Below are 27,498 nucleotides of genomic sequence, written 5' to 3' on the forward strand. Positions count from 1 at the left end.
ATTCCAGCCCTCTCTCTAGTAAGATTTTCTCTAGCAGGAGACAAGACACCAAAAATGCCAGCAATGTTGTATTCTGGGCCAATGAGTTTGACACACTATAACCAACATAAAATTACACATTACTTATATACTACAGTTATTATTTATTAACTTAAAAATATACACAATAAGAAGTCCCATATGGACATACACACAAATCACCAATGGAAATCAAACCTCCAAACTCCTGCTTTCAATAGAAAATGCCTACAAGAACCTAGAAAAAAAGAGGAGGTATTCCAGCTTAGGGCTGTGCTGCCTGGGAGGAAACAAAGACAACACTTTTAGATTTTGGAGACTGCAGCTGGACAGAACACCTCAGCAGGTTTTGTCTGTCATCCTGATCAAAGGAACATAAAACCTGAAAACTGAAGAGGAGTATATAGGAAAAAACTTGGCTTGCAGTAGTGTCCTGGAGTAAATATTGGCTTATAATGACAAACAATATCAACCTAGTATCACAATTTTGAGTAGTACTTTGTTTTTGAAAAACAAACGCCTTCGTCTGCAGCCACTGCTGACTCATGGGGAAGGAGAGAGCGGTGGAGGGCCAGAGGCAGCTCTGCCTTCGTGGGTTGCCTGCCAGGAAGGAGATAAGGTAGTTCCCAAAGGATCCTGGGACAAAGAGATCTGAAACCTCCAGCTGGCATAACCAGGATGCTGCATCCCAAGCTCTACTGTACTATTTCTGATGGGTATTTATTCCATCTTGAACACTGTTGGCTCATATGTTTCAGTTTTATAAGCTCATACTTTTTTTTTTCTTTATTTACATACAGGTTTAAAAGCAACACTGTTTTAGACAGCAAGAAAAGAAATCTGTTATTTTTTGGTTTTAATCCTGGTATTAATTTATACTATCACCAAAGGAAACTCAAATCATATCTGACACTGTCACAGTGACTAACATAGCCCCCACCTCGTTCACCTGCTATTATGCATGCACTTCTGCTTTACCTCGATTTTGACCTGGTACAAAATGCTTTTATGACATGCCTACTCACATGAGAAAACATACCAAAGCACTACTTGGTAATAATTAAAGAACACCACATTACATGTTTGTAAAAAGGGTCTGTTTTAAGATGATGTGGGGTCAGTTAATGAAGGGGCTGATGGTAGGTGGGCAGAAAAGAGCACGAGGGTCTCAGATAGTCATCAGCCTGATGGGGGCTCTTTCACTGTCTCCATGCTAATTTTCTCGAACGTCCTACCTCTGACCTCCTATGGAAATCATCTTGCCAAAAAGGAAGGGATAGGCTCTCAACATGTAAATATAATAATCCCCAAAAGGCACAAAAAGCAGTGACCAAGAATTCCTGCCGGGAATAACAGGGATGTCCTTCAGAAAGCAAGGGACAACAACAACAGGCCTCTGCCAAGGAACAACAAGTTTGTAGGTGATGTATGCTTCTGCGCAGATTGTCAACAATTGAGAACAAAAACCTTTCTTACCACACTTTGTTCCCATCCTTTCATGTCAGCAGTTCTGCTCGGGAAGACCATCTGAGCCCTGTAGTCAGGGCAGAACACCAAATGCTAAAAGAAAGAGCTGCAAATACCAAACCTAATTGTACCTGATCAGGACCAAAGATGCCTGGGACTAGTGCACTGACCCACACTAGTTAAAGGATGGGCCTTCAGATCTGAGAGGGATGATTTCAGACCCAGCAGGACTTCAAGTGCAGCAAGATCTGCTGTTGTGGTCAGTGGAATCATCTGGATTTATATTTAAGTGAACAGTTACTTAGGTGTAAGCAAGGTTAGACTTCTGTCTAGTGATCTCAGATGTTGTAATAGCATATCTAAAAGCTGAACAGACACTCCTGCCCCCCTCCACACCAGTGCTGTACTCTGTTATAGACATGTCTGAAACAGACAAAAATAAATAAATAAAGCATTTCACTGCTACTATAATAGCTGAACCTCTGCATTTGCATTAACACAGGAAACTTCTAACACTTCAGCTTCTTCACCTGTGCATTAACAGGCCAGGTACCATTTTTAATTCACCATGTATGCTCTACAAGTGTGCAAAACCGGGCACTTTGAATCTTGCTAACCATTGTAGTTATCTCAGATAAATAGGGAGAGTTTCTTTCCATTGAATTTTCCCATTTTTGCCATGTTACCCCAGATGTCAAATTTCCTTCAGAAGATCACCATATAGTCTGAGCCTGAAACCTGAAGTTAAAAACCGCAGGCCTGTCTACAGCAAGCAATGGAGAGCCCCCTGCTAGTGCTGGCTGAGTTTAGTGTAGGGACATCTGTGTAGGGCAAAGCCATGCAGAGATAATAGCTTGGGGCCTGAAAGCAGCAATGGTATGTTTGCATGGTGATGCATCCCAGTTAACAGTCCCTGCTTCTCGTAGTTCCAGGTCCAGAACTAAATCCACCACAGATAGCTCATGCTGCATTACACTGCAACGAGTTGACATAACACAAGGCAGTTTCCATACTGCATAAAATGGAAAGGCAAACACAGGAAACCAAGTTATTTCTTCATCTTCTTACAGTCTCTTTATCTAAGTAAAGACATCATTAGTAGTACAGATAGGGAAATTCTGTTCTTCCAAATGCGACCAAAATAACTTTGTTACATTATCATCTTTTGATTGATGATTCAAGTGATAGATGATTCAAGATTGTCAGTAAATGCTTTCCTTACCTTCATGTGTGATTTGAGATTGTCCTTGCGTGCACAGCGAAATGGACAGAGTGGACACTGATGACTTTTTAAACCTGTATGAATCACCATGTGCCGTTTCCAGTAACTCTTCCTCTTGATAACCAAACCACAGATCGGACACTGGAAAGGTTTTCCTCCTTCTTCTTCTGAGGCTTAGCAGAAGGGGGAAGAAAAAGAGAGGATCCTTTACAGCCACTTGTCGAATACTTTCCCCTTGTAAACATACTCAAGATATCATTTTTCAATGCTAGAATTTCATCTGCAAAGAGACACATTAGTTAAACAACAACATGTACCAGAAATTTCAGTTCTGTCCCTTGCATATCCCCTTCCTCTTAATCTAGTTGTTCTTCCTCTGAGAAAGGTCAGATTAATTTATAAAGGTTAATGTCCCACACATCTTTTGGCTAATCAGTAGGGGATGCTACTCTATCTCACCTGGTCCTAATGTTCCTTATAATTTAACTGAACTGAGATGGATGTCTCTCATAATCATCACTTTGTAGCCTCATTTCTTATCCAATATCAGTTGTAGCAAGGTATGAAAAATACACTTAACCATGTTCAGAAACGATCCATTCCCACATTTGAAGGTTAGCAGGGGAAGAGGAGGGAATATTAAGCATAGAACAATTCACCACTTAACTGAAAACCATGCTGGTATTGCATATCAGATATGTTTAACTCCAGAAGTGAAAGATTTCAGAACCCCTGCTGTTGAACTTGTTTAGTTACAGCTCTAGCAGATGCTGCTGCCACTTCACCCATCAGGGAGTCTTAGGGTCATTGGGTTTCCTTCTATTCCTCTAGTTGCCTGGGCATTCAATCTACTGCCTTCATAAATGTTTGCACTCTATTTTACTGCCCAATTCACCTAAAATAAGAAAAGGAGTTTGGTATATTTGTCAAGCAAATATGGTTAATCTACTATGTGTGGAATCATCACAAGGTTGAAGGAAAGAAATTCTTTGCTGCCGTCTTGACACAACTAACATCCATCCTCTCACTCTGATTTCTTATTATCATTATTATGAAGATAGGCTTTGTATTATCGCAGCATTGGAAGTGTTTTTTCCTCAATATAGAAGACAGACCATTTTCAAATATCCAGAGCTCAGTAATGTGTATCCTGCTATTTGGAATTTCTCTCAGGGTACTTCTTCTCATGGTTATCAGTTATTTCCTACTGATAAGGACAGAGCAAACATCAACATCCTGTGATCAGGAACTAAGTGATAAAAGCCTCCAGAAAGACTTGTCATATCCTAAAATACTATTCTTGCTATAAGGTAGGAAACAAAAGTATTGTAATACAGTTGATTAAGTAGTCATTATGTAAGTCCAAGAAAGGACATATTTTCAAAGTGTGCACTTCGCAGGTTCAGAAATGCTGCTTGTAAAATTTTCTATCAAATGCAACATATTATCGAGTCATTCCTCTCTCTGCACCTCTGAAGAATAAGCCAAAACCCACACTAGAATTGCTTGTTTCGCTTTTTTAATATCTTTACTTACTTCTTCATAAAAGGTAGGAGAAAGATAAACCAGCAAAATATATTTTGGTAGTATTTTTACTCATCATTCCTTTACTCATCATTTCTATCATATCTTTTCTCGGGCTGCTGGCTATCCTCAAAAAGGATCCAGAAAAGAAACATGTAATCTATCAATCACCTGTTTTCCACCCCATTAAAAATAAATCTGCAGACAAGGTGAACCAATAGCAATTTAGCACATTACAAAATATATGAAGAACTGGACTGCATGTGACTTTACTGACAACAATGACAATTCATGGTATACAGGAATTATGTCAATCCCCTCAAAAGCTCAACTTCTTCACTGTACTACATAAACCTTAGCGTAAGAAAAATCAGAGAATTTTGAGCTTCAGCTTTCCTTTATTTATATTGATGTCTATTTTATGTCACACACTGTCAATTAATCGGAAGGAATTATTCCAGAGAGGAGAGAATCTGCCAGTGCATCCCAAAGAAATTTCAGAAAGAAGCTGCAAGCACTGTAAGCAAAAAGTTACTACCAAGCAATCATTCAGTTGGGAAAAAAAAGGGTCTGCCACCACAATCTTTCAAAAATGACATCAGAGCTTAAACAGAGTTTCCAGACCTCTTTTAAATTTTCTTCCAAAATGCATGAGCTTTTTTTAAAGTTGGCACTACTACCAGCTTGACAGAAAAGTTAGTCATCTCTGTATGACTTGGAGCTTTAATTTAGTATACCCCATCCAAGTAACAATTAGGTTGGCCAAACCTGACATGCTGTATCAGAGATGACTATACTCTGATAAGCCACAGCTCCTCACCTGAAATAATTCTGAGCAAATAGCTCAACACGGCAGACAAATCAGCAGCAGGTCTGCTCTTGTTATTAACATATTCCTGTTTAAATAGCCTCCATCTTTGATGCTCCTTGCTGTTCAACATCTACTTAATCTCACTGAGCATTGAACTTGTGACCATTCATACAAAGCCAGATAGTGGTGGTGGGAAAGTGGAGCTGATTCGTAATAACCAAGCAAACTCATCCATGCCTTAACTATTCAGTGTATGAGGAGGGGGGGAAAAAATCTCTCTCAATCTGTGCCTACTGGGAAAAGATGTTTACCTAACTGGGAACAAGACAACCTCCCCCCCACACACACGACTCAAAAGGCAAACAGACACACAATAACAGATAAAACATTATAAAATGAAGTATTATTTTTTGCTGCTAGTGCCATAAGGCCATGGGTGCAAAAGGAATCAGGAATGTACAATGTTTATTTTCACAGCAAATATACACGCTCGGATACTCTGTTCAACTGTTAAGCAATGTCTCCAGTCAAAGGTCACCTAACAGTGACCTCTTTCTGCAAGCTGCATTTCTCCATGGCAGAAGGAATCAAGGAGTTTGGCTTTCCATAATCAACATCCAGATATGGTAAACAACAACTCATTTTTTTATTTTCAGTTGGTTAATTATTTAGAAAGGAAAAATTATAGCATATCAGAAAGGGGGCTTACGCTCAAAGAACTTTTGTTACGAACATTACACTACAAAGTTTGCTTGGATGCCAACTGGCATTGGCCCAGGGTGTATAAACGGAGAGGAAACACCCTTCCTCTTGGGATACTAGTCCCATATATTATAAAAAGCAAGTGGTTGTTCCATGGTTACCAAGGACCTGAGGCAGCCTGCCCCCATTGTTATCTTTCAGCAGCACAGTATGCCGGGGCCTTCCGCAGGGAGAACAGCTGCTAGGAATTTGCTGCATCAGAGCTAGTTTGTAAACTGCTGGTACTACCAACACACCCGCCATGCACACAGAGCAGTCCTCTTCTATTAGCTGCACAGATAAATCTCGCAGTTTTTTAGTCAAGCACAGAATCTGGATTCTACTACAACCATTTTCACTAACAAAGTTAGATTTGTCAAAGTATATTGACTTAAATCAATGCCCACAGTCACACTAGTGTAACTCCCTCATGTGGGTACTCCTACCAAAACACAAAAGTGCCTTTTTTTTAGTTTAGCTTAGTTATTCTGAAAAGGGCTTATGCTAAACTAATGAAAACCTCAGGCCAGACCCATGCCAAATACAGTTTGCCACTTTAACTGCCTTGGCAAAACACACCAGCAAAACACTTGCAGACCAGATGTAGCTAACAGTAAAAAAACCTGTTATCAGCAGCACCTTGTTGTATCCCTGTCCCTCCTCTCTCAAGGGAGGAATGAGCACTGCTGTCCATGCAATAGCTTCTCCGCTACGAGTTTTTACCGAGAGCTGCACGGGGACAGATCAGACCTCATACTATTCCTAAATAAAAAAGCTAAGTCAGAAAGACTGCAAGTGCAACTATACAAAGCCCATGTCAGGCCTCATGCCTGACTGTACACTGACTAGCTATACCTGTACAGTTAGGCTAATATTTCCTGATAAAACTCATACTGGTAAAGCTCTGACATACTAAATAACTTTGCATATCTTGCAAAGATATCTGATACGCTTCCTTATGCTCTACAGCAGAATGTCACTACCAGAAATATGAATCAGGGATGTGAACTTTTTATAAAAAAGAGGTAAAAGAAATCTTTTTCCTTATTTTGAAAATGGATCATTTAAATTTCCCTGCATAGCTTGCAATTCTTGAAAGCTTTTGTTACCAAGACTGTTTCTTCTTTTTCCCTATACGCCTATGCTTGAATGCCAACAGCTGGAACTGGTGGAGGGAAGGCAGAAGTGTAAAACGGTTCTTGTTGAGCCAAATTAGAAAAATGCTTTCTTTTCTTTTCTTTTTTTTTTTTTTTATTGTGACAAAGGACTGTAAAAGACCAAACATGTGAGATTTGTTCATGCTGCTGCAAAAATTTTAATGAAAAGTGGCAACATAATAATATACTCCGGTAAATTAGGACAGGGTAGTAAGTGATTATACAAAAGTCCATTTGTGACAGAGACAGCGGGAGGGAGAATTCTCCCTTGTCCAATATTTCAAAAGCACTGGTTTTGTACATGCTTACTGGATACCATGAGCTCCCTGAAAGGGATTTTTTGATCTTTCACATTAAATACTTTCTGTGGCCCTATTCTGAACTTGGTGAGGGGGGAAAAACACAATTGTGTGGAATAAAATAAATAAATAAATAAATAAAGAACTGCACAGTCATATCTTTCATATATGAAAACATTTGTGACAGTTTGGTCTTTAAGTGGTAGTTTAAAAAGCTTTTCTATTGTTTACCTAGAGCATCTAGTTCTTATTCTCATAACACATTGAACCAAAGCAAATCCAGACCCACTGAAAAAACCTTATGCAAGTCTACAGCAAAACAAACATGTTCTACTTAGTGGCTCAAACTGAATCCATACCTGTACTAGCGGGTTTGGACGCTCTTCCCTTAGGGACTGGCAGTAACAATAATTCCAAAGACTGTGGTGGAGTTGCTTTCTCTTGCTTCATCTCTGAAAGTTGCAGGGGATCCTCGGCAACCAGTGATTTCTTCTTCTCAGCCAACAGTGTGCCTGCAGCCCTTGCAGCAACCTCCTTGAGTAGGGCAGCTGAAGAGGTCATGGAAGCCAGAGAAAGGAAAGAACTTGCTGGAGGCGGGTGCTCCTGCCCAGGAGTCATGCTTCTTTCACTCACTTTCTTTGATAAAGCTGCTAAGGTGGAGCTGGCAGACTGAGAACTAAAAGGCGAAGAAAAGGATTCAAATCTTATAGTGTCTTCAGTCCTTGAAAGAGATTTGTCCTGCAGAACAGCATTGGCTGCGGCTTTCAGTTTCAGGATAGCTGAATCGGGGGACAAACCACAGGTGGTGGTGGAGTTTGGCAACCACTTACCTTGATTCCATATAAAGTGATTACTTGCACTGTATTGGTCACTTGTCTCCTGTTTCTCAGCAAGCTTTCTGGCAAGAACACTTAGCTGCTGGGCATGATGAGCAGGTGGAGAGAAGGAGAGATTTGAGCCAAGATTTACAGGAGACTCAACTCTGCCATTGACCGTGACCGCAGCATCCAAGTTGAGGGAGCCGGCCTCTAGTAGCCGTCTCAGGTTACTACTCAGTGGCTTATTTGGACTAGGAGATTCTTCTTCACACAGAGATGGCACATCAGGAGAAAGGTGCTCTTTGCTCTGTAACGTGTCTCTTATAGCTTCATTTTCAATGGTTCCCACCTCCACTGTGTTGCTGCTTGGAGTTGCACTTCCCAAAGAAGTATCTGGGGAAGTGGACTGCTCTTGGATTCTGTCCTCAAGTGACAGCTTAAAGTTCTCCTGGACTTCTCCATATGATGCTTCTGAAGGAGTCTCTGAAGAATTTCCAAACCAGCGTTCTTCCTCACTGAGCTCACCTTCCACTTCTTCCTGTCTAGTACCATCTGCGTGGAACCAAGAACAACAGTTTTACTTCCAAATCAGTGCAAAACAACTTCTTAGCATGAAGAATGCTTTTAAGGTCCAAAACACCCCAGGGCCTCTGCCCTTCTCCAACATCAGTCTAATGAAGGGCAGTCCTCTATATGAGCCTCCAGGCTTAACATCCCCCTAAAGTTCATGAACTTGACATCAGCCAGGACTGAGTGATTAAGAAAAAAATTTTGAAAGAGAATGAGGTTTTCTTTAAAGAAGAAATCCTGGCAAACCTGTCATCCTTCAGGGTTTTAGTATATATTAAAGGTTTCTCTAAGTCAATATGATAAAAATAGGTAAAACTGCAACAATACAAATATACCACAAATACAAATATATTACCAGGGCATCATTCATATATTGCAGTAATTTTATTATCAATGTAGTCTGCATATTCTGAAAAATACTATGAACTCTGTCATGTAAAGCAGGGATTTCATAGGCTCAGAAACTTAGATAATTGAGTGTCTGTACAGCTAATACAGAGGTGCTTTCAAAAACAGACCAGGTGTGCAGCTATTCAAAGTATCTTCTTCCAGTGACTTTAAATCTCAGCCCAATCCTGCAGTGACCCCTATCTAAAATAAAATAAAATTTGCAGTGATGATAATACACACTTCATTTCTGAATAGCTGAGATAAGTAATGCATGAATGCTAAAGCAGTCATCTCCCCAGCAATTCAGAAGAGAAATATACACACAAAACTAATGTTTGGGGTTTTTTCCCCTTATATAGACACTACTTGCTTTTCATTTGCTTATCAGTCTTCAATAATATTACAGTTTTAAAGACCATCCTAAACTGAACTCAGTTTGAGGGTGGGAGGGGAAGGGGGTAAGTGTTCATCCCTATGCAGTTAGTTCATTTTCTCTTCTCAGGTGACTGCAACAGAGTCTCTCCCGAGACAAGAGCCGTAGTGTTTAAAGTGCTCTGACCCTGGATTGCTCTTCCTCCCTGCAGGTATTCAGAGTAATATAGACATGACCAACCTTTTTTTTTTTTTTTTAAAGGTTTTGTTGGCCAATCAGAAAGCAACCAAGAACAACAGCAACGCTAGAATTAAATTCACGCCAGACACCTCTCACACTCCTCACTTTTTAGACTGAATGTCCTACGCTACAGAAGAATCCTAGTAATCATAGCATAACAAAACAAAAGAATTTAATATAACCTTCTAGACGTTCTGGAAACAAGCCTGCATGATATGTTCTGTATCTATGATCACTTATTATTCCCAGATTTCCCTATTTAAATCCATCAAATGACAAAAATTGGATAGAAATTAATAAATGAAAACTTAGATTTATATTATTGCTTTTATACAATGAATTTAAGAAGGAAAGACCCAGCCAGCTGTATCACAAGTGCAGAGATACCAACATACACTCCATCTTTCCTATTCAAAATAAACAAAAAGCCTAGCAAAACCCAAAGCACTTACGTAAAATTATTTTGATATTATCCAAGATAATATCACAGATGAAGCAAGATTAACAATAATGCGCACAAAGGCCACACCATGCACATTCACATAAAGAAGACAGATGCTAATCAGTTGATCCAGCACTTGCGCAGGTTACAGGAAAACAGAGTGTACTCCTGTCTCATTCCATGAGCACTAAACAAGCACCTTGAGGCACCCCTACACAGTTGGGTGCAGATAGATGCAAGATTCCTCTACTCATCCAAATGCAAGCAAGTTTTAGCTTGTAAGCTATGAAGCCATCTTCCTGGCACGTTGTCCAAAGCAGTATCCCAAGAGCAGGGCACATCCCCTGGAACTGACACCACTCTGCAGCTTCTGAGCCACAGCTAGCTTGCATCTCACAACTTGCCTCCATGTTTCGGTTTGCATCTGCCTGTGTTAAACAACCTCCCCCTAACTCTGTCTCTCTGTCTCTGCTCCCCATCCATAAACAGGGAGGGAGAATTGCATTTCTCCTCACTCCGAGAGTTAGCAAAAAATTAAAGATTAGGAGATATTTGAATACATTTCAGAGAACTCTCCAGCTTGCTAAACCCCAAGCTTCTCTGTTCTGTGCCATGCACCTCTGTTTCTTACTTTTGACATATTTTCTACTTGCAACCAGCCCTTTAAAATACAAATTAAATAAGACAGCTTTATAAATCTCTCAATCTTGTTTGTCCTGCCTGCATCAGAAATGAATTCTTCCTTCTCACCTGCACCTGTTTTTGCTCTAAACACATAAAGTAATGTCCCACATATTTTCACTATCTCTCTCTCCTCTCTAGGGCTGCCCTCTCAGGGAACATTCACAGTACCTTAGGAATCAGTATTCGAAGTTGACTGCAAGGATAGGAGAAAAGGAACTCCATCTGCTACAGCAGGGCTGCAATACAGCCTTCACACAACTACACTACGCCTGGCACCGAAAAAAGTAGTGAAGGCAGAAGAGCTGAAAACAGGACATAGATCACTTTTCTTTTTATAAACATGCACATTCTCCATTGGTCTTGCCTACAGGGAGGGCAGCCAGCAATCTTGTGAAGCCGGGGAGCAGCAGGAGTGAAGTACCCTTCCTTTACACTTACAAGCTTGCTTCGCAGCCCAGAACTTCCCTCCTCTTTGGGTAATGCAGTGAGAGCTCCCCCTCCTGTTGCTATCTACCTGTGACCACTGCAGCTGTCTCCAGATCTTTAAGTGGCCTCTAATAAAGTGCAAATTTCCTCTGGAGCATCTCTATCCCAAAAGTCAAATGGACCTTTTTTTTTTTTTTTTTTTTTGGCCACTGCAATTTTTTCAGTATCCAGAAACCAGACCCCTGACTGCTGACACTGTTGTAATTTTCCTCTTCTGAGTAATTGTCTCCCTTGCTGCAATATCAGATCCACTGTATTTTAAGGCTGTAAGGTTAATGCTGAAAAAGCTGGCATCACTGTCTTATCCCAAACACAGTCAAACCACCTTTTAAAACTAGTGAGTTTGTTTAGAAGCACAACTGTAAAGCCTGGCAATTTGATTTCCAAGCAAACTTATCATTCAAGGCCTTCAGGGCAGGATTTTAATTTACATAGCCTTGCAAATCTGTGAGTTTGAACAAACTTGAGAACTGCAGGAGAAAACAGCCTAACCCACCAACTTTCCTGTGATTTCAAATTAAATAAAATCTTCCCTCAAAACTCAGAGGACTGATAGGACACTCAGACCAGGTTTGTTTGAAAGAGGAGCCAAACCTCATCTACCTGTCAACAAACCTCAGCTGAGATTCAGGTTTGTAAAAGATCTGCTGACACTTCCCTCCTGCTTTTGCAACATTACTGAGGAACCCTAGTGAGAAGTCTTTGAAATCTTGGAATAGAAATATGTTTAAATTTCCTCTCTCTACCGTACACATATTTTAGTTTGTTATTACAGAATTATGAATGTTCAGCTACTAGCATTTCATTTAAGTCTGAAAAGTTAAGCGTGTGTAAGAAACTACACAAAACTTGCTAAGGACATACAAGCAACTCAAGCATTAGGGGCGAATTCTCACCAACTTCATTTGAAGTAAGACCTGGCTGGGAATCTCACCGGCTTTTACCGAGTAACTACTCATCAGATTGCCCCTTCTCATAACAGTTCAAGAGTCAGGACCTGTCAGTGCTTCTCTTCCCTGATTTCCACAGCAGTTCTGGAGGGGGAACTGCTTCCTAAATCATTTGTCACTGATAGTAACTAGTGGAAGTCACAGGTATTCTGGGTGCTTCAGGACTACCCCATTGCAGAGCACCCAGGAACCACACATAAGTCCTTCCCACTCCTGTCAGCAACAATAAAAGGCACCAAAATACTGTTGGGCAACTGCTGCCACTGATGTAGCTCAATATCAAATGATCTTTGGCAAAGTCACAAATGTGTGCAAAAGCACTCCTTGAAGGAGTGCCAGTTTCTTTGCTTGCCCACTCATCTGCTCCTTTTCAAATACAGAGAAGTCCTGCTTCCTCTTCAAGAGACCAGTTTAAAAGGCAAATCTTATTGATCCCAAAGTACGTTATTTAACTTTGTGGGCACCTGCCCTCATACTTAAAGTGGTATATAAAATTTGACCCTGGTATCAATAAGAATGTGAATATTAACCTGCCCAAACAACTTACAGCTGAAAACTGAAAAAGTCAGACAAACATGTTTGTTGATTTATAGATCCAGCCACCTAATTCAAATACTAGAAACTGTTTAACTACAGCTAACATTATTTACACATGCCATTCATGAAAGCAGTAGGTGTGAAGAGGTGATCCACAGTTCCACTTTGTATGGACCAGCAGTGGAGAAATATGGATGTAGCAGACTGGGATCTGGAAACAGTCGGTACAACACAACGAGGTTAGAGTCTCAAAGTTATGGGACTGAGTGACAGATCTGGCCAGTAAAAACATCAGCCATAATTGAAAGAACACAATCTTGACCACCAGACATTATCTGAAAATCAGCTAAAGTTAAGGAACCCACCCCAAAGACACTGAATTTTCATGATAAGAGGGACAAAATTTCACTTTAATCATTTGGTATAATGAGTAAATTAAACTGTAATACAGAAATAACATCCAAATCCAGCAAATCCATATGCTACAGTGATATGAAACATATGCAAATGATAATTATGGGATTACAGAATGAAAATTAAGTCAAATATAAAAGAAGGTAGATAAGTCAAATCATTTCAAAGAAATGCTCACACGAAAACTACTGATCAGGTAAATTAGATAAGATTGCCCTAACTTCAGCAATTATGTTTCAAGAAAAGTCTGGGAATCTGCAGGTGCAGAATTTAATGGTAGGGGAACTACATGCCATTTTTATGATCTTAATTTCAAATATCTTGATCCATATCAGGTATTTAGATATGATCACTGAAGTTTGTGTCAATCTAAATAAGGTAATAATTACCTTTTTTTGGCTCTTTGGTACCCAGATTGTCTTCCTAATTTGTTGACCCAACCTAATTCTGTCTGGTACCTCTGGTATCTTCCTGATTCTGCAACATCTATTTAGCCTAACTAAAGCTAGATTAACCTAGGAGTATAAATTGTAGTGTAATAGCTTACCTTATTCTATCTCTACTGCCTATCACAAACCATTTACTTTATTATCTTATACTAAATATTATACCTAGGACTACTGAAAGAGATAGGATTAAGTGACAGAGCTACACTGGCAAAATGGGGAGCTCTGCAACGGTGCCTAAGGACTTTAAAAGGTCACATTAAATTTAAATGAAATAGTAAGACATCCATAGAGAGTTCTGGGGAAAGACAGACTGACTCAGGTGAACAATCAGTTTAAGGTCAAGTAAATAAGCAGTCACATCAAAATAAGGCAGAGACAACAGCTGAGCAATCAGAGCTCACCCTCATGTGACTTCTCTGAAAAACAGCAAGAAAAGGGGGGTGAATGAGGAGGAGAAGCAGTTGAGAACTGATCAGGCATGGTCAACTGCTACAGTCAAAGAGAAGGAAGAGGCAAGACAGAGAGTTAGCTAGTGTGCTCATATTTGGCCTCCAGGATGGCTTCAAGTCACCAGCACAGAGCATCAAAATCCCATGTCCTACTCCCTCTTGCCTGCTCTCTTAGATCCCTCAAACAGGGATTAGGGAGTGAGCCATGAGACAAACTACACTGTTCTGGCAGGCTGTTTCAGGATACCACCTCTCCTACAGGTGCTGTAACCCACACTGCATCATAACTGTAACCATCAGTCTCATATCCAAATAACAGGAGGTTCCCATCACACGATGGCTGTGTGTTCAGCAAGAGAACACCTGCCCATCATGCCTGCATTTTAGCTCTGTGACAGCCAGCCACTTTAAGCCCTTTAGAATTGGACATAAGGATGCTTACGTCCTCTGGCCAAACCAGGTAAGTACCACTGGCACAGAAGCCTTGAAATTTGCCAGTGACCAGTTGCTAGCCACCCTGGGCAGAACAGTTTTGGTGGAATACGGAGAGTAGATGCCATACTGGAAAAGCTTCAGGATGAAATTAGAGGAGAGGATCCTGAAGTCCTATTTGTAAAGCACACATTCGATGAGAACTATCAGCCATGAAAGTATCATGTCAAAATTTAGTGCAGATCAGATAACGCAGAGGAGAAAAGAATGCAGGAGCTAATGGCCGAATACAGTAAAGACTTTTAGGTAAACTACATATGCTATGTAAGTGCATCATTTTAGCAATGGAAAAAAATAATAATTACAAGAGATTACTTGCTAATAACGTATCACTTTCTAATTCACATTGCCTCTGGGCATCAGCTTCACATAAATCCTTGCTAATTTCACATCCAGGTACTACAGAAAGCAGCATGTACAAGCCTAAAAAATGGCAGTCATACCTGGGAAGTCTGTTCTATGGCATCCTATATAAATTGCTCAGACCAGCCATCTACAAACTACCCTTTTTGTATGCAGGCTGCCTTTTTAAGCACTTCAAAAAAAATCTATCATTTCTTTGGGCTGGACAACCTTTGTGGGTTCCCACACCCACCAGACCACACGGATGCGCATGCTGCAGGACTGCCTCTGAAAAGCTGGGCACACTATGCACCGACATCCCAAAGGTTCCACCTCTAAAAAGCATTTACAGCCACATCTGAATAGGCTGTACATCCAGAGCAGTAGCAATGTTGATTTTCCCACAGGGATGCTTGCAAGAAAATCATGATTTTAATAAAGACACAAAGGCCTGCCTTAGCTCCTTTTACTACATCAACAGCAGCAAATAAACCTTAGAAGTCACAGTTACATAAACAGTCATGTGCTAGAGTGCACTCCGTCCCCCATTTTCCCTTCGTGATTTCTGACCTATAATAGGTAAGCAGCACAGAAAGTCACTGTCCTCTTTCAGTAGAATTTCTGCTTCGCTCACTTATCAACGGGATGATTATTCAACTCTTGACCTCATCACAAAATAGTTTAGCAGTGTTGCTGGTGCTTGAACCAAATTTCGCTACTGCAGGCTGACCTAGAGAGAGCAGCACAGCTGCAAGAAGGAACTGCCAGAAAGCCATTGCTCTTCTGTTCTGTCCTTCTCCCCTGTGTTTAAGATCTGTGAAAATGCTCACACAATTAGACAGGAAGAGAAGCCCTAGGTAGGGCTCCATATTTCATCTCCACATCTTCTAAAATAATGATTTTCCTAAATAGCAGGAAGGAGGAAAGGGGCGGGGGGGGGGAGTCACAGCTTTTAAAGACGAGGCATGTATTTTCTAATTTTATCTTTAACTTAAAGACGCTTTAAAAATCCACTTCCAAGAAAGCCTCAAAATATTCACCTAGCAATTTCTCTGGTACTGCAATAAAAACAAACAAACAGCAACAAAAAACCCACAGGGGGCTCCAAGACCAACAAGATGACACAAAAATTAATTTAATTACTTTGTAGTAACTGGAACTCTTCAGGATGCTTTGTCCATATGCACCTTCTAACTGCCACTACACTGAGTGTGCAAAAGCCCCACACATTCAGGCTTGCCAACTGCTAGCCAATTATAAATGGGCAAAATGCATGTACAGTGCCTCTCAGAAGCAGAATCCAGGGGTGATGGACTCCAAGGAAGGAGGAAGGCAGGATGGACTACTGAAAAAGCATTTCACAGAGAACTCAAAACTGCCTTTACTTCCTTTCTCTCAAAGGAGAAAAGTTCTGTGGTGGAAGGATAACAGAGGCAAAGGCCTTTCATTTTCAGTCACTAGTCCCAGAATAAATGTCTCAAGCGGGATTCATTACCATCCGATACCATAAAGATCCCTCTTTTACTAGCTAGCAAGGGAGAGGACAGAGATGCATTATTTCTCCTGAAGTGAGTGAGCTGTTACTACTTGATGAAGGTTCTCAGAGGCTGTTGACAGACCAGGAGATACGACCTCATATTGATAGTGAGTCTGACCTTACCTAAAACATCGAGTTCCTCAAAAGATAACCTCTAGTCTGATGGACATTTGACATCTTGCCTCCAAGAAAGATGAACTACTCCTCTGTTCCAGCAAAGAAGTTATAGTTAGTAACCCTGTATTGAACTTCCACTTTTTGCTGAATTAACTCAGTTTTCTTAGGGTAAAGATGGGTTGCCAGTCTCAGATTAGAAGAGGCTAACTGCTTTCTCTCCTTCAGAGACAGGAGCAAGATGCCTTCTCATTGTAGTGTAACCCTGTGAAATGGCCTACCTTAATCTCAGCTAGCTTTAACTGCTCCGATTTTGAGGAGAGATGGAGTAGTAGCATAGAAATACATCAAAATGAACTGTATTATGTAACTGAAACTGTGCTCAAGGCTTAATGCAAGTATTACCATGCACGTCTGAAGCAGGATAAGCAGTTATTCAGAACAACACCTTATACTTCCAATGTCAAGTAAGATCATTTGGACACTGTGGCCAAGGTGCCTTTGCCTGTTAAAGTAGTCTCTCTTTTATGGAGACTGAGCAAAATACCACAGTCAGCCTTACTGAAAGTTTCTTCCACAGGCCCTTGCGAACATTCTATGGTAATCTATAGTTGAGTTTAGATTCATCTTTCATAAAGCACCAGCCAGTGATCCCAGTGATTTATATGCTATAGGAATATGGCCAATTGAAAAAGCTGAAGTCTGTACATTAATAGATCAAATGAATTCACCTTTTTAGACTGATGAAAAAAGAGAATATGATAAACTGCTTGCTACAAAGCCAAACACTTTTTCGGGCATCAACTCAACTCTTCTGAACCAGACTCAAAAAGCCCTTATCAGGAACTGCAGATTTCCCTGGGCCTTTTAAAATCAGTTACATTAAGACTCTGATGGAGCATTATGAATTTGAGGACAAACTAAATATGTAGGAGATCAGCTCTATTTGAAATGAGAATCAGCATTAATGATTTCAGATGGTTCAAGCAGTCCCTTTGCAAGTCTGCCCAGAAAGATACTCTGCACCTAGAGTAGTAGTGCATCATTTACTTCAGCATGCATTTAAAATAGGGGGCCCACTTACATGTTTAGCTCATTACAATGATGAGAAATTCTACCTTTTCTTAGTTACAAGAAAATTTTAAAATTTCCTAGAATTTTTCCCAGTTAGCCAAAATTCATTCTGCTTACTCATTTGTTTTGCTTTAGATAGATGTTTATGACAATAGGTTGTTGCAGTGAGAAAAGTATCAAACGCGGAAAGGTAGTAGAGAAGCTTGCACCTCCAAAATATGAAGAGCTAAACATTATTCTCAACACTTCTACTATCCTTACTACATAAAGAACCTGGGCGTGTCATCTCAGCCCACTTCAGAAAGGAGAAGAAATATTTTAAGAATTCTCAAGATGGGCCTCTATTAGAAATGAACCCTCGAACAATTCTAGAAAACAGTTTGGAAAAGCTGGCTAAGGCCAGAAGATCTCTAAATGCCAGAACTTATTTTCCACTCTAGATCATATTAATGCAGGGGATAATCACATGAATGCCAAATGGCAAATATAGGAACCTATAATATTTTAAAATCACCCTTGAATGAAACCCCATGAGTGAGAAAGAGATTTCATTCCTTTGGCAGCTCATTAATAAAGTCTTTGAACACAGAACTAGTGTCTAGATTAGTAAATTTTGAGCGGAAGCATAAAACTCCCTTATCTCAAACACAGCCTACCTGCAAACTACAGGCTCAGTTATTGGAAGGTCCTTCCAAATGGCTATATTACAGCAGTTGGATTGTAGGACATAATCTTCTATGGTATATTTGAGGTAGAAGACATCTAGATCAAGAGTTTTCTCTGACAAGATCTCAGGTTGCAATTATCCCTCACTTACAAAAAGAAAAAGAGAGGGAGAGAAAGAGAAAACTACGGTCAAGCTAGACAACCATTATGAGCTCAGCTAGTGAAGTACCCCAACACTCTCAATCTATCAGCGCACAGTTCTGTTTAGGTGTTATGGAACACAAGATCCACTCGCTTGGACTGGTCTTTTTGAGAAAACTGAAGGATCACATCACATTATTAAGATATCTAAAAAGATCAGAATAAGAACCTCAGTTCCTGGTACATTTCCTCCCTTAAAAGGCAACAGAGTTCAAGAAAGGGAGTGGGCATACATGGATCATCATAGATAAAACCTTCACCTACAACCTGGAATGAGAGGCTCAGAAATAAAAGGTATCCGACACATTTCCAGAGAGGTAAGCCTCTGCCTTAAACGACTCGAGTAAGACCAGCAGAATTTCTTTCTGCACACCTTAAAATGCTGTTCTGGTGCTGTGATGATCAATCTCCCAGACTAAGACTAAGCCTAACACATAGTTTAGACGATTTATCTGCTGACTGGATGGCTCAAGGCATCTTGAGGTGATTCTATTCTTCTTGGCTGCCAGTGGGACACACAAGACTTCAGCAAACGCCAGAAGGAAATGGGGAGAAGCACCCTCATAGGTGCCACTTATGTAGTAAGCACTTCACAAGAAAAGGAGCATCCATAGCAAATCTGAAGTAGGACATTACGCCTGAATAATACAATTTCTCCTATCATATGATGTGTGATTTAGATGTCAAAAAAGGCAGGAAAGCCTTTCTTTCTAAACTTCATTTAACATGGTAACAGATCAAATTAGTGGTTCAGTCTATTTTGCATGATATCTACATTCTCTGTTGTTGAGATACATCTCTATACACTGCCTGCTCTTACTCACTCAGTACCTTCACCACCCACCAATTCATCTTAATTAAGGCCTTCACCTGACCCGCCACTGCCCCAGAACAGGCTGCAGCGATAGCTGTCTTGACTCTTTACTGCATCTTCATTGCCTGAAATGTATTGCAAGCCCCAGCACAATCGCAACCCCAACAGCAAAAGGTAGGAATAAGCATCCTTACATGTACCTAATAATTTATAGCAGTCAAGAATAAAGCAGTCTGTTTAGGCTATATATTATTATAACATTGATGTATCTTAATATATGCAACTCATTTTAATGCAGCTAGTCATTTAAAATTGCCAAGGTCACCACAGCAACATGATTTTAGTCACACTTCCAGCTGCAAAGGAAGTGAACAAGAAGTCGCAAGTGTCAATTCAATGGGCAAAAAGGGCTGACTAAAGTAAGAAAATTGTCCAAACATGCCACTTCGTTGCACAAAAACGATTGGCAATGAAAAGAAGTAACTCCCTGATCACAATTGCAATTTATCATTATGGCCTAGGAATGGCACTCAGTTTACAAAACAGTTCTGGCATCACCCGAGAGACTGGAATTGATCTAAAAGCTCTAGGAAAAAACCGTAAAGCACCTACACTATCAGCTGTGCTGTGCAGGGTCATTCCAAACTTGCCTGTGGGACACACCATTGACCAAAAGGCTAATCTAGGCACCAGAACCACACTGGCTGATTACCTGCTCCTTCACCCATTCACTTCAAGGAGTTGCTCTCATGCGTTGTACACACCATATAGATCTGTGCCCTTAAGCAATCGAGATTAAATTTACCATAGCTACCACGACGTTATCAGAAAAAATTGTCTGCTAAGGTTGATAAATCGGTCAATTATCTGCTTCCTTGACTTTTATTCCTGTGTAAATGTTTTCATCCTTACATTACGAGTACCAGCACTTATGAGAAGATGATCTGTACATTGCCAAAAACAACTGTTTAAATTACTAGGAAATCCTTAATTACTATAAACAAGATTACAACAGGCTTATTTAAAAAAAGGATTCTAAACACCACAGTCATAGCTCTAGAAAACAAAGCTCCCTTACTATCATTATTTGAGGCCGCCTTCTCCATGTTTACTCTCGCTCAATGTACGACCCTGCTTCTCTCAGCACACCTGAATGTCACAGCGAGAGCACCTGCTGCCACTCCATCGCTCCCTCCCTGCAGAGCTGAGTATATGCGCAGGCTATGAAGTTCCCTGTCTCCTTTCAGCTCCTCATATTAAGTCCAAACTCCCCTGCCCCAGAAACCCCAAACAAAATCCCCCACCCGATAAAATGGGAAGGAATCATTAACAGAGAAAGGAAGGTGAACACAAGGAAACAATGCTACTAAAGTGCCATAGTTACTGATTTCATCTTCAAGCTAGAGATGCTTTAGTGTCCCTTCCGGGACTCTGAAGAACAGTCCAGTCCTCCAAGGTGCAATAAAAGTATGGGAAAAACACAGAAGGCTTTATTCTTGCCTAGAAGCAGTGAATTGGTTTAGGCTCAAAATGGGACTATTGGATCTATGGCAAGGTAGATGCACATGATCCCAAGGAGAATTTCCTTTTTCATACCTCCTCTCTCACTGGTAATAGCAGAAGATTTCTTGAAAAGGGTGATGAAAGCTGAAACCAAAAGGAAAATGAAATATGCTTCTTCCTGTAGACAAAGGAGTTATTAAATCCATAGGACTGTGCAGTAGATCTTGTTTCGATATCTTTTGAAAGGCAAAGTCAAATTTTGGAATTGACAAGGGGAGAAATCTCACCAGGGTTTGTACAGGGACAGAGTAATGCAAGCCCAGGATAGTTGCAAAGCTTCAGGAAAGCTCTTTAAAAGATTTTAAAAGCACTGTAAGAACATATAGTGACATCCAGAACATATATAGTTATTTTAAGGAATACGTTTTCTGTTTTTTTTCTGCTTCTCTCTGTTCCTCAGAAAACTGCTATCCAGATACACAACTTCAACCCTTGTTATCTGAGTTTCCCTGAGAAACTGCCAAGTGCATCTTTTCTGCAGTACATCTTACTAGAATACAGCCTCTCTTTTGGGCTGAAACTATATTTTGTTCTGTATCATACATGCCTAGGACAGCAGGCTGGCTCCCTGACCGAAAGTCCTATGCACTAATCAAATACAACAAAGGAGAAGTTGTATTTCCTGGTCTTTCTCACACAAGAGGTAGTTCTTACAGGTACTTGCAGATGTCTAATCGCTATTGTAGAAAACAGAGGTCCAGGAGACACACTGGTGAAAGAAGCTTCAGAAGTCCTATAGAAGAACGTGCTATTTCTGATCTGCTTTCTCCATGCCTACTGGTTCTAATATCACAAGCCAGGCCAACAACGCCTGGAATAATAGGAAAGGCAACCTTCACTTTTCGTCTTGTCTCCAATAGATTAGATGCATACTGTGTCTTCTCTTGAACCACTTCCAAATAAATTCTCATTCTATTAACTTCTGAAACAGCCAGTAGTCTTCGGGCAGTGACACTGATAAAGTAGTGATATTACTAAAATGAAAAATAGTTATTTCTCTACTTCCCTGTCTATAGGAAAAGGCCGACCAATCTTCTCCACCTGGTCTAGAAAACTTACTGCAAGCACTGACTGACAAAGAGTGAAAAAAGAAGAATGATAGTGATAAAAGAAGCCATTATATCACAAGTGGTTCTGGTTTTGGAGAAGGAGAAAGAGGAGGAAAACTGATCCTTATCAGTGCAGTAGCATCACAGAAGGATTAAAGCTGAAGAAAAGCTGTCTGTGAAGCCTTCTTTCAATAGGCATGAAGAATATCCAAAGAGAACTTCCTGTTGAACCAAAGGGAAAAAAAGAAAAAAACCAAGAACTCCTAAAAGCTGGAGCTTTCTTGTCTGCAAACTGTCCTTCTGAGCCTCCAAATATCCCCTCAAACATCAATATAACCCAGAAAGCTCTGTCATTGGAGACTGGTATTTGTTTATACTGGGTCTAGGACTCTTGGTCGCAAAAACCATTCTAAACAACACAGTTATAATTTACAGCACTAGAAAAATAGCAAGAGAAAAATTCTTCCTTCCTAAAGGCAGGTTTTCATGTCCTGAGCACAAAGTTAACCCAGCGCCAGTTTCTAAGGGCTAGCTTTTGAAGAAGGAAGAAGAGCATAGTGTCTCTCTCCCCCTACTGCAAACATCTCTTTGTTGCTGCAGAAGAATGGCCAGCTGCTCTTCACATAAACCTAGACTAAGGAACATACTGGAGTTTGAAAAACTGTCAAAGAAGTGTTTGCATTTGCCTGCCTCACTGATATGATGTACTGTTGTGCATTCTGACTTGTGCTTACTTTGCCCTTTTTTAGTCAGCTCGATATTTCCTTTTCTCCTCTCCGAGCACAAATAAGACATCTTAAATTCCTAACAGTCCCAGTGGCATTCTGGCAAAAGCAATCCCTTCCATACAATCCTGAAGAATCAGTATCCCTACATATTCAATAATCCATATGCTCCTATTCAGTTTATGCGCGGGGCCAGATTTTCTTGTATGTGACATTTGAGTATTTGGCAAAGGAGAAACATAGCATGAGCCTTTACAGCCTTCCAATTCTCCCTTGTGCATTCTAATCTAGACTCAGCCTAGGGGAATGGTTCATCTACAGCAGCTGGAAATGGCTGCTAACTAGGAGTAAGTGGATTCAAGTATGTTCCAGTTGTGGCTCCATCTCCAGTCCTTTCTGACTCTGATTCACAGTCTAGTCTAGATAGCAGTGATATGGAGATGTAAGAAACAACAATATGATTTCCCCTCAGGAGCTCTCCCAGGCAATAAGAATCCCCGTCTACGAAGGCAAAGGCAACTTCCATAACATTTGCGTCATCCGAGCAGCACAAGGGGGAATCAGAGGAAGGCTGTGAAGCTGGCCTATTGCTGATAATGGATACCAAGTCCTAGTTTAAAAATAAAGTTAAATGGAACTCAGTGAAATCATCTTAAATTATTTTAAATATTGAAGTTGGGAAGGTAGTTGACAACAAATACTGTGAACTTTTCTTCCCTGTTATTAAAATATAGAAAGAAAATCCCATACTAATTACTCAAAACATTGATTCTTAGAAAAGTACTGTTAAACTATTAATTTTTAATTACTATTTTAAAATACTGAGAATTATTGCCTCAGAACACGTTTATGAAGGTTGTTTGAGTGATTAGTAAAATAAAAGAAACAACAAAATCAAGTAGAAACCCCTGTGTTACCATAGTAGGTAGACAGCAATAACCAAAACAAGGGAAGCCTCAGATCAAGCTGCTACAACATCTTTAATTATCCCCATTGTGTTTACAGCCTCTACCGAGGGATCACAAAGTGAAGGGGGGAACTCACAAACCATATGTATGGTAATACTCAAGCATAGCAGGTGACATCAGGCCAGCATGCCAGCTCTTACAAAGATCTCCTTTGTTTTTAACGCGTTTCTGTTTATTTTTGCTATATGCAGCTTCTCCTGCTCTATTTTTGGTAAATAATGTGCTCCTGATTAGCCATTTCACTCTGCCCCTTTACTCACTCAAGGTGCTTTATGCACACTACCCTTCTGACTGGCTCAGAAACAAAAGGTATTGGTTTTAGATACTGAAATTATTCCCTCCTATAAATGTCACAAGAATCTAGTTCCCTATAATTTAATTTTTTCCTCTCTCTTGAAGTCAGATTAGAACATGGCAAATTATATTCTCTGTGTTTCTAATTCCTCCCACAATGATGATGTTATGGTAACGTATCTAAGGGAAGCCTCAAGAAGTGTTTGTTTTGTTGTGCTGTGTTTGCTACCAAAGACAGCTGCTTTCTGTGCCCCTGAGAGGATTGCTTGGGGTTAACAAGCAAAGCCAAATACGAGAGGATTAGGAAGCTACTCATAGTCATAGGCTAATACAGTGAAGCAGTTCTTTCCAGGTGGAATAGACACTCCTCACTCCTAGACACACTGTTAAAGGCACTGCCTCAACTTTCAACCTTAAGAAAAGTCAGAGGTCACATAACTAATGTGCAAGCACTGAATAAAAAAGTATTCATTCCTCAAATCTTGCTTTTTTTTAAAAGAGATTTAGGATTCTGTACCAAGTTGATGGTACAAGAAACTAATGCTATGGCTACTTAGGGCACCCAGAGCATAAATAGCAGCAATGCATTTCTACACTCTGCCTAATGATCCACCTAAAATCCTGATGCAGAGGAAAAGCTAAAAGTGAAGGGGAGGTTTCATGTCCACATCCATTCCGTCACTAGCTTTTCCTGCTGAACCAACAAGCAAGTGTGCCAATGGCAGGAGGATTTGATTTTACTTTTTTAAAGTACATTTCTTGGCTGAAAACTCTGTGGGCTTTACCAACACATTTTATGCAGGCTAGTAAATGCCTTCAAAGACAACAACGCTGATTCTCATGAGAGTACGTCTATACTAAATAACACTGTGCTATGTAGTGTTATCTGAGCTAGCTTGAGTATACCCAGGAGTATTATAGCCGAATTAACCTGGGTAGACTGCTGTGATAACTGCCGCCCGTACACAAGGTAGTTTATTTAGAGCTTGCTTTGTTATCTCAATGTGGTAAAGCACTGTGCATGAAGACTTATAAACAATTACGGTGAAGTCTATTTAGACCTTATGGGCAATGTAAAAGTACCTCAAAGTGGGCAGAAGAGCCCCCTTCAGAGTTATTCACTGTGCAAAGAACTCCCTTTGGCAATGCCGAATTGACAAAAGGATTATGTCAGCCCTTTCTTTCCAGAACGAGGAGCAGGCTGAGAGCCCATGGGCAGCAGAAATTAGAGCAGCTCTAGGCTGTTACGCTTACACTGGTGACTGAGAAGGGCTCTTCATGGCCTCAAAGTACTAGAAATACAGAGGCAGATACAAGGAAAATCTGTGCCAATCACAGATAAAGAAATGGATCCTCAGTCACTAGTGGCCAGGTCTAGATCTGACACATCTGCAAGGGGAGAGATTCTGCCTGTGTTTCAGGAAAGCAAGCAACCACAAACAGCCACAACACCTGCTGCTGTCTAAGCCCACTCGCCCTCTCTGTTTCTTACCTACTTCATACGCATGACTATCTAGCTGTGGGAGATTTGTTCCCCTTTTAATTCATCTCAAATAAACCATTTATTTTCTCAATACTATCATTGGTTAGTAGTACTACTGCATGAGTCAAAAGCAGCTTGCAAAGAACTCCCATTCATTAATGAAGTTACACATAGTGATCATTCACCAAGCTAAATCCTCACCTCTTAAAGCCATTGATTTTTTAAATACATTTTTCTAAGAGTACCTAGCCATTTATTTTAAGGAACTCACCAGAACTCTCATTTTCCCCCTGAGAGAGCACAAGTCTTCCAAACTCTAACGGGGCATCAAGATCCAGGACATATCCAGAACATGCATTTAAAATAGGAAGCCATAATTTTAAAGTAAGCCTGTGCCCCATCTTCATTCTCTTACAGTAACTTGCAGGTGGAGCTTCAACCTTTCTAGTTAAAAACCACACAGGGGAAGAACTCTTCACACCTGTACAGAAAGCCCTGGGAAAGTGGCAAAACACATTCAAGCAGCAAATACCAGATGAGGGCCAACTTCAGATAGAGTGCTATAAACCCTCTCGAGGATTCTGTAAAGACAGTAAAACCCCAGAAGTAGGAACCAGGCAAAAAATCATTTGCTCTCCTGGTCTACTGTACTATCAGCACTAGTCACACTTTTCCTTCCACTTCCATGACTACTGCCTAAGTGCTGAAAAGAAAGACGGAAAGGACTTCCCATGAAGTCCATCTTTTTTTTCCAGTTTTTCTTTCCTTTCTGCATGTTCCTCCAAAACAAACAACAACAACAAAAACTCTTTTGGTGATTTCAAATTAAGTGAATTTTGACTCCATGTGTGAATACTTAAAATTCCACTTGTCCTACTACAAAATGCAACAGGTATTTCATGAGTCTTAACTCAGGATTTGGCTGTTCAGTGTAATTATGCCACAAATGGGCAACCCCTTGCAAGGTGGGAGAAACTTTAAGGAATAAAACTAACTACAAAGCTGACAGGTTGAGACTGAGCATCCAAGATGCTTGGAGTCTAGACCAAAGAGGATACCAGCCTGCAAACACTAATGAAGGTACAGCAGGAAAAGAGAAACCGTCTTTGGGAGCATAATACTTCCCAAGTTACAACCCTGAGTTAGTCTGTAAAAAAGAAAAGCTAAAGAACAAGCTCTTCTGTGAGCTTACGGATACATGTTGCTGAATACTTCATAAAATTAGCCACAATACAGTGTGTATGTGCAGATCCAACACTGACTATATCCTGCAGCATGCATCCTCTCAACTGAAGTCTGGGTCAAGCCTCAGTTTTATTATTTAATTTTTAAAATGGCAGAAAAAATAGCAGAAATACCCCTCAAAACCAACAAAAACCTTTGGGGAAAGTGATAATATCCACCTTGTTGAGCTTTTTCTTTCTTCAGCCAGTATCATCTATTATTCTTTACGTCATAAAAACACAACTTGTAAAAGTGGAATAAAAAGACAAGTCTTGCTTTGGGGGCCAGAAAGAAAAAGGAATAGAATCCCCTCTCCTCCTTGAAAACTATGTCTATGACATAGTGCTAGCTACTTTGAAGTCCAGGCTTACTGCGTATTATTTTTATATAAAACATAGATACTTCAGCTTCCATACACCATGAAGAATTTTGTACACTTAAACCTAAACGATGCAAATTATAGTACTATCCATGGCAAACTAGCAGCAGAAAATGGTATATCAGAAACAGGAGAAAACATTATTTACAAGATACACTCTTAGAGTATGACTCTGGAATAGCTTAACTGAGCTGTAACAGTAAAAGGGTTCCTGGCATAGGCCAAATTAGCTCTCCATAACCATCTGAACTAATGTCTATATTATGATTTCTCTGCAATGGGAAAGAAAAAAAAAAGTCCTCTATATGGTTCTTCATGATAAATCACATGCCTTCTGAAGCTTCATGTTAGAAACCCTTTTAACTTCCAAAAAGTCTCTTTTGTAGGTCATGCTCTCATTATCTTGCTCTGGGATCTGGTCTGATTAAATTATAGGAAATTACTAATATTTCACTTTGAACAGCCAGCTCCTCCTGGCTGTTCTTCTTCTTTTTTAAACTTAATTCCTCCGACTCCTGTCTTCTTACATATG

At 40.2% G+C, this 27,498-nt stretch overlaps 1 protein-coding gene across 3 annotated transcripts in view; it reads right to left on the reverse strand.

The window, feature by feature from the left end:
• Window positions 1-27,498, reverse strand: part of ZNF827 (zinc finger protein 827) — a 107,184-nt gene that overhangs the window by 73,352 nt on the left and 6,334 nt on the right. For 2 of the 3 annotated variants that reach the window (XM_026106108.2, XM_026106109.2), the window contains exons 2-3: window positions 7,599-8,609; window positions 2,708-2,880 (exon numbers count right to left, since the gene is read on the reverse strand). In XM_026106108.2, the coding sequence (XP_025961893.1) occupies window positions 2,708-2,880; window positions 7,599-8,609 (1,184 nt within the window). The remainder of the gene's footprint in view (window positions 1-2,707; window positions 2,881-7,598; window positions 8,610-27,498) is intronic. The other variant, XM_064510774.1, reaches the window with a different exon arrangement.

This window comes from Dromaius novaehollandiae, chromosome 4 (genome assembly GCF_036370855.1).
Source record: "Dromaius novaehollandiae isolate bDroNov1 chromosome 4, bDroNov1.hap1, whole genome shotgun sequence".
Lineage (NCBI taxonomy): Eukaryota > Metazoa > Chordata > Aves > Casuariiformes > Dromaiidae > Dromaius > Dromaius novaehollandiae.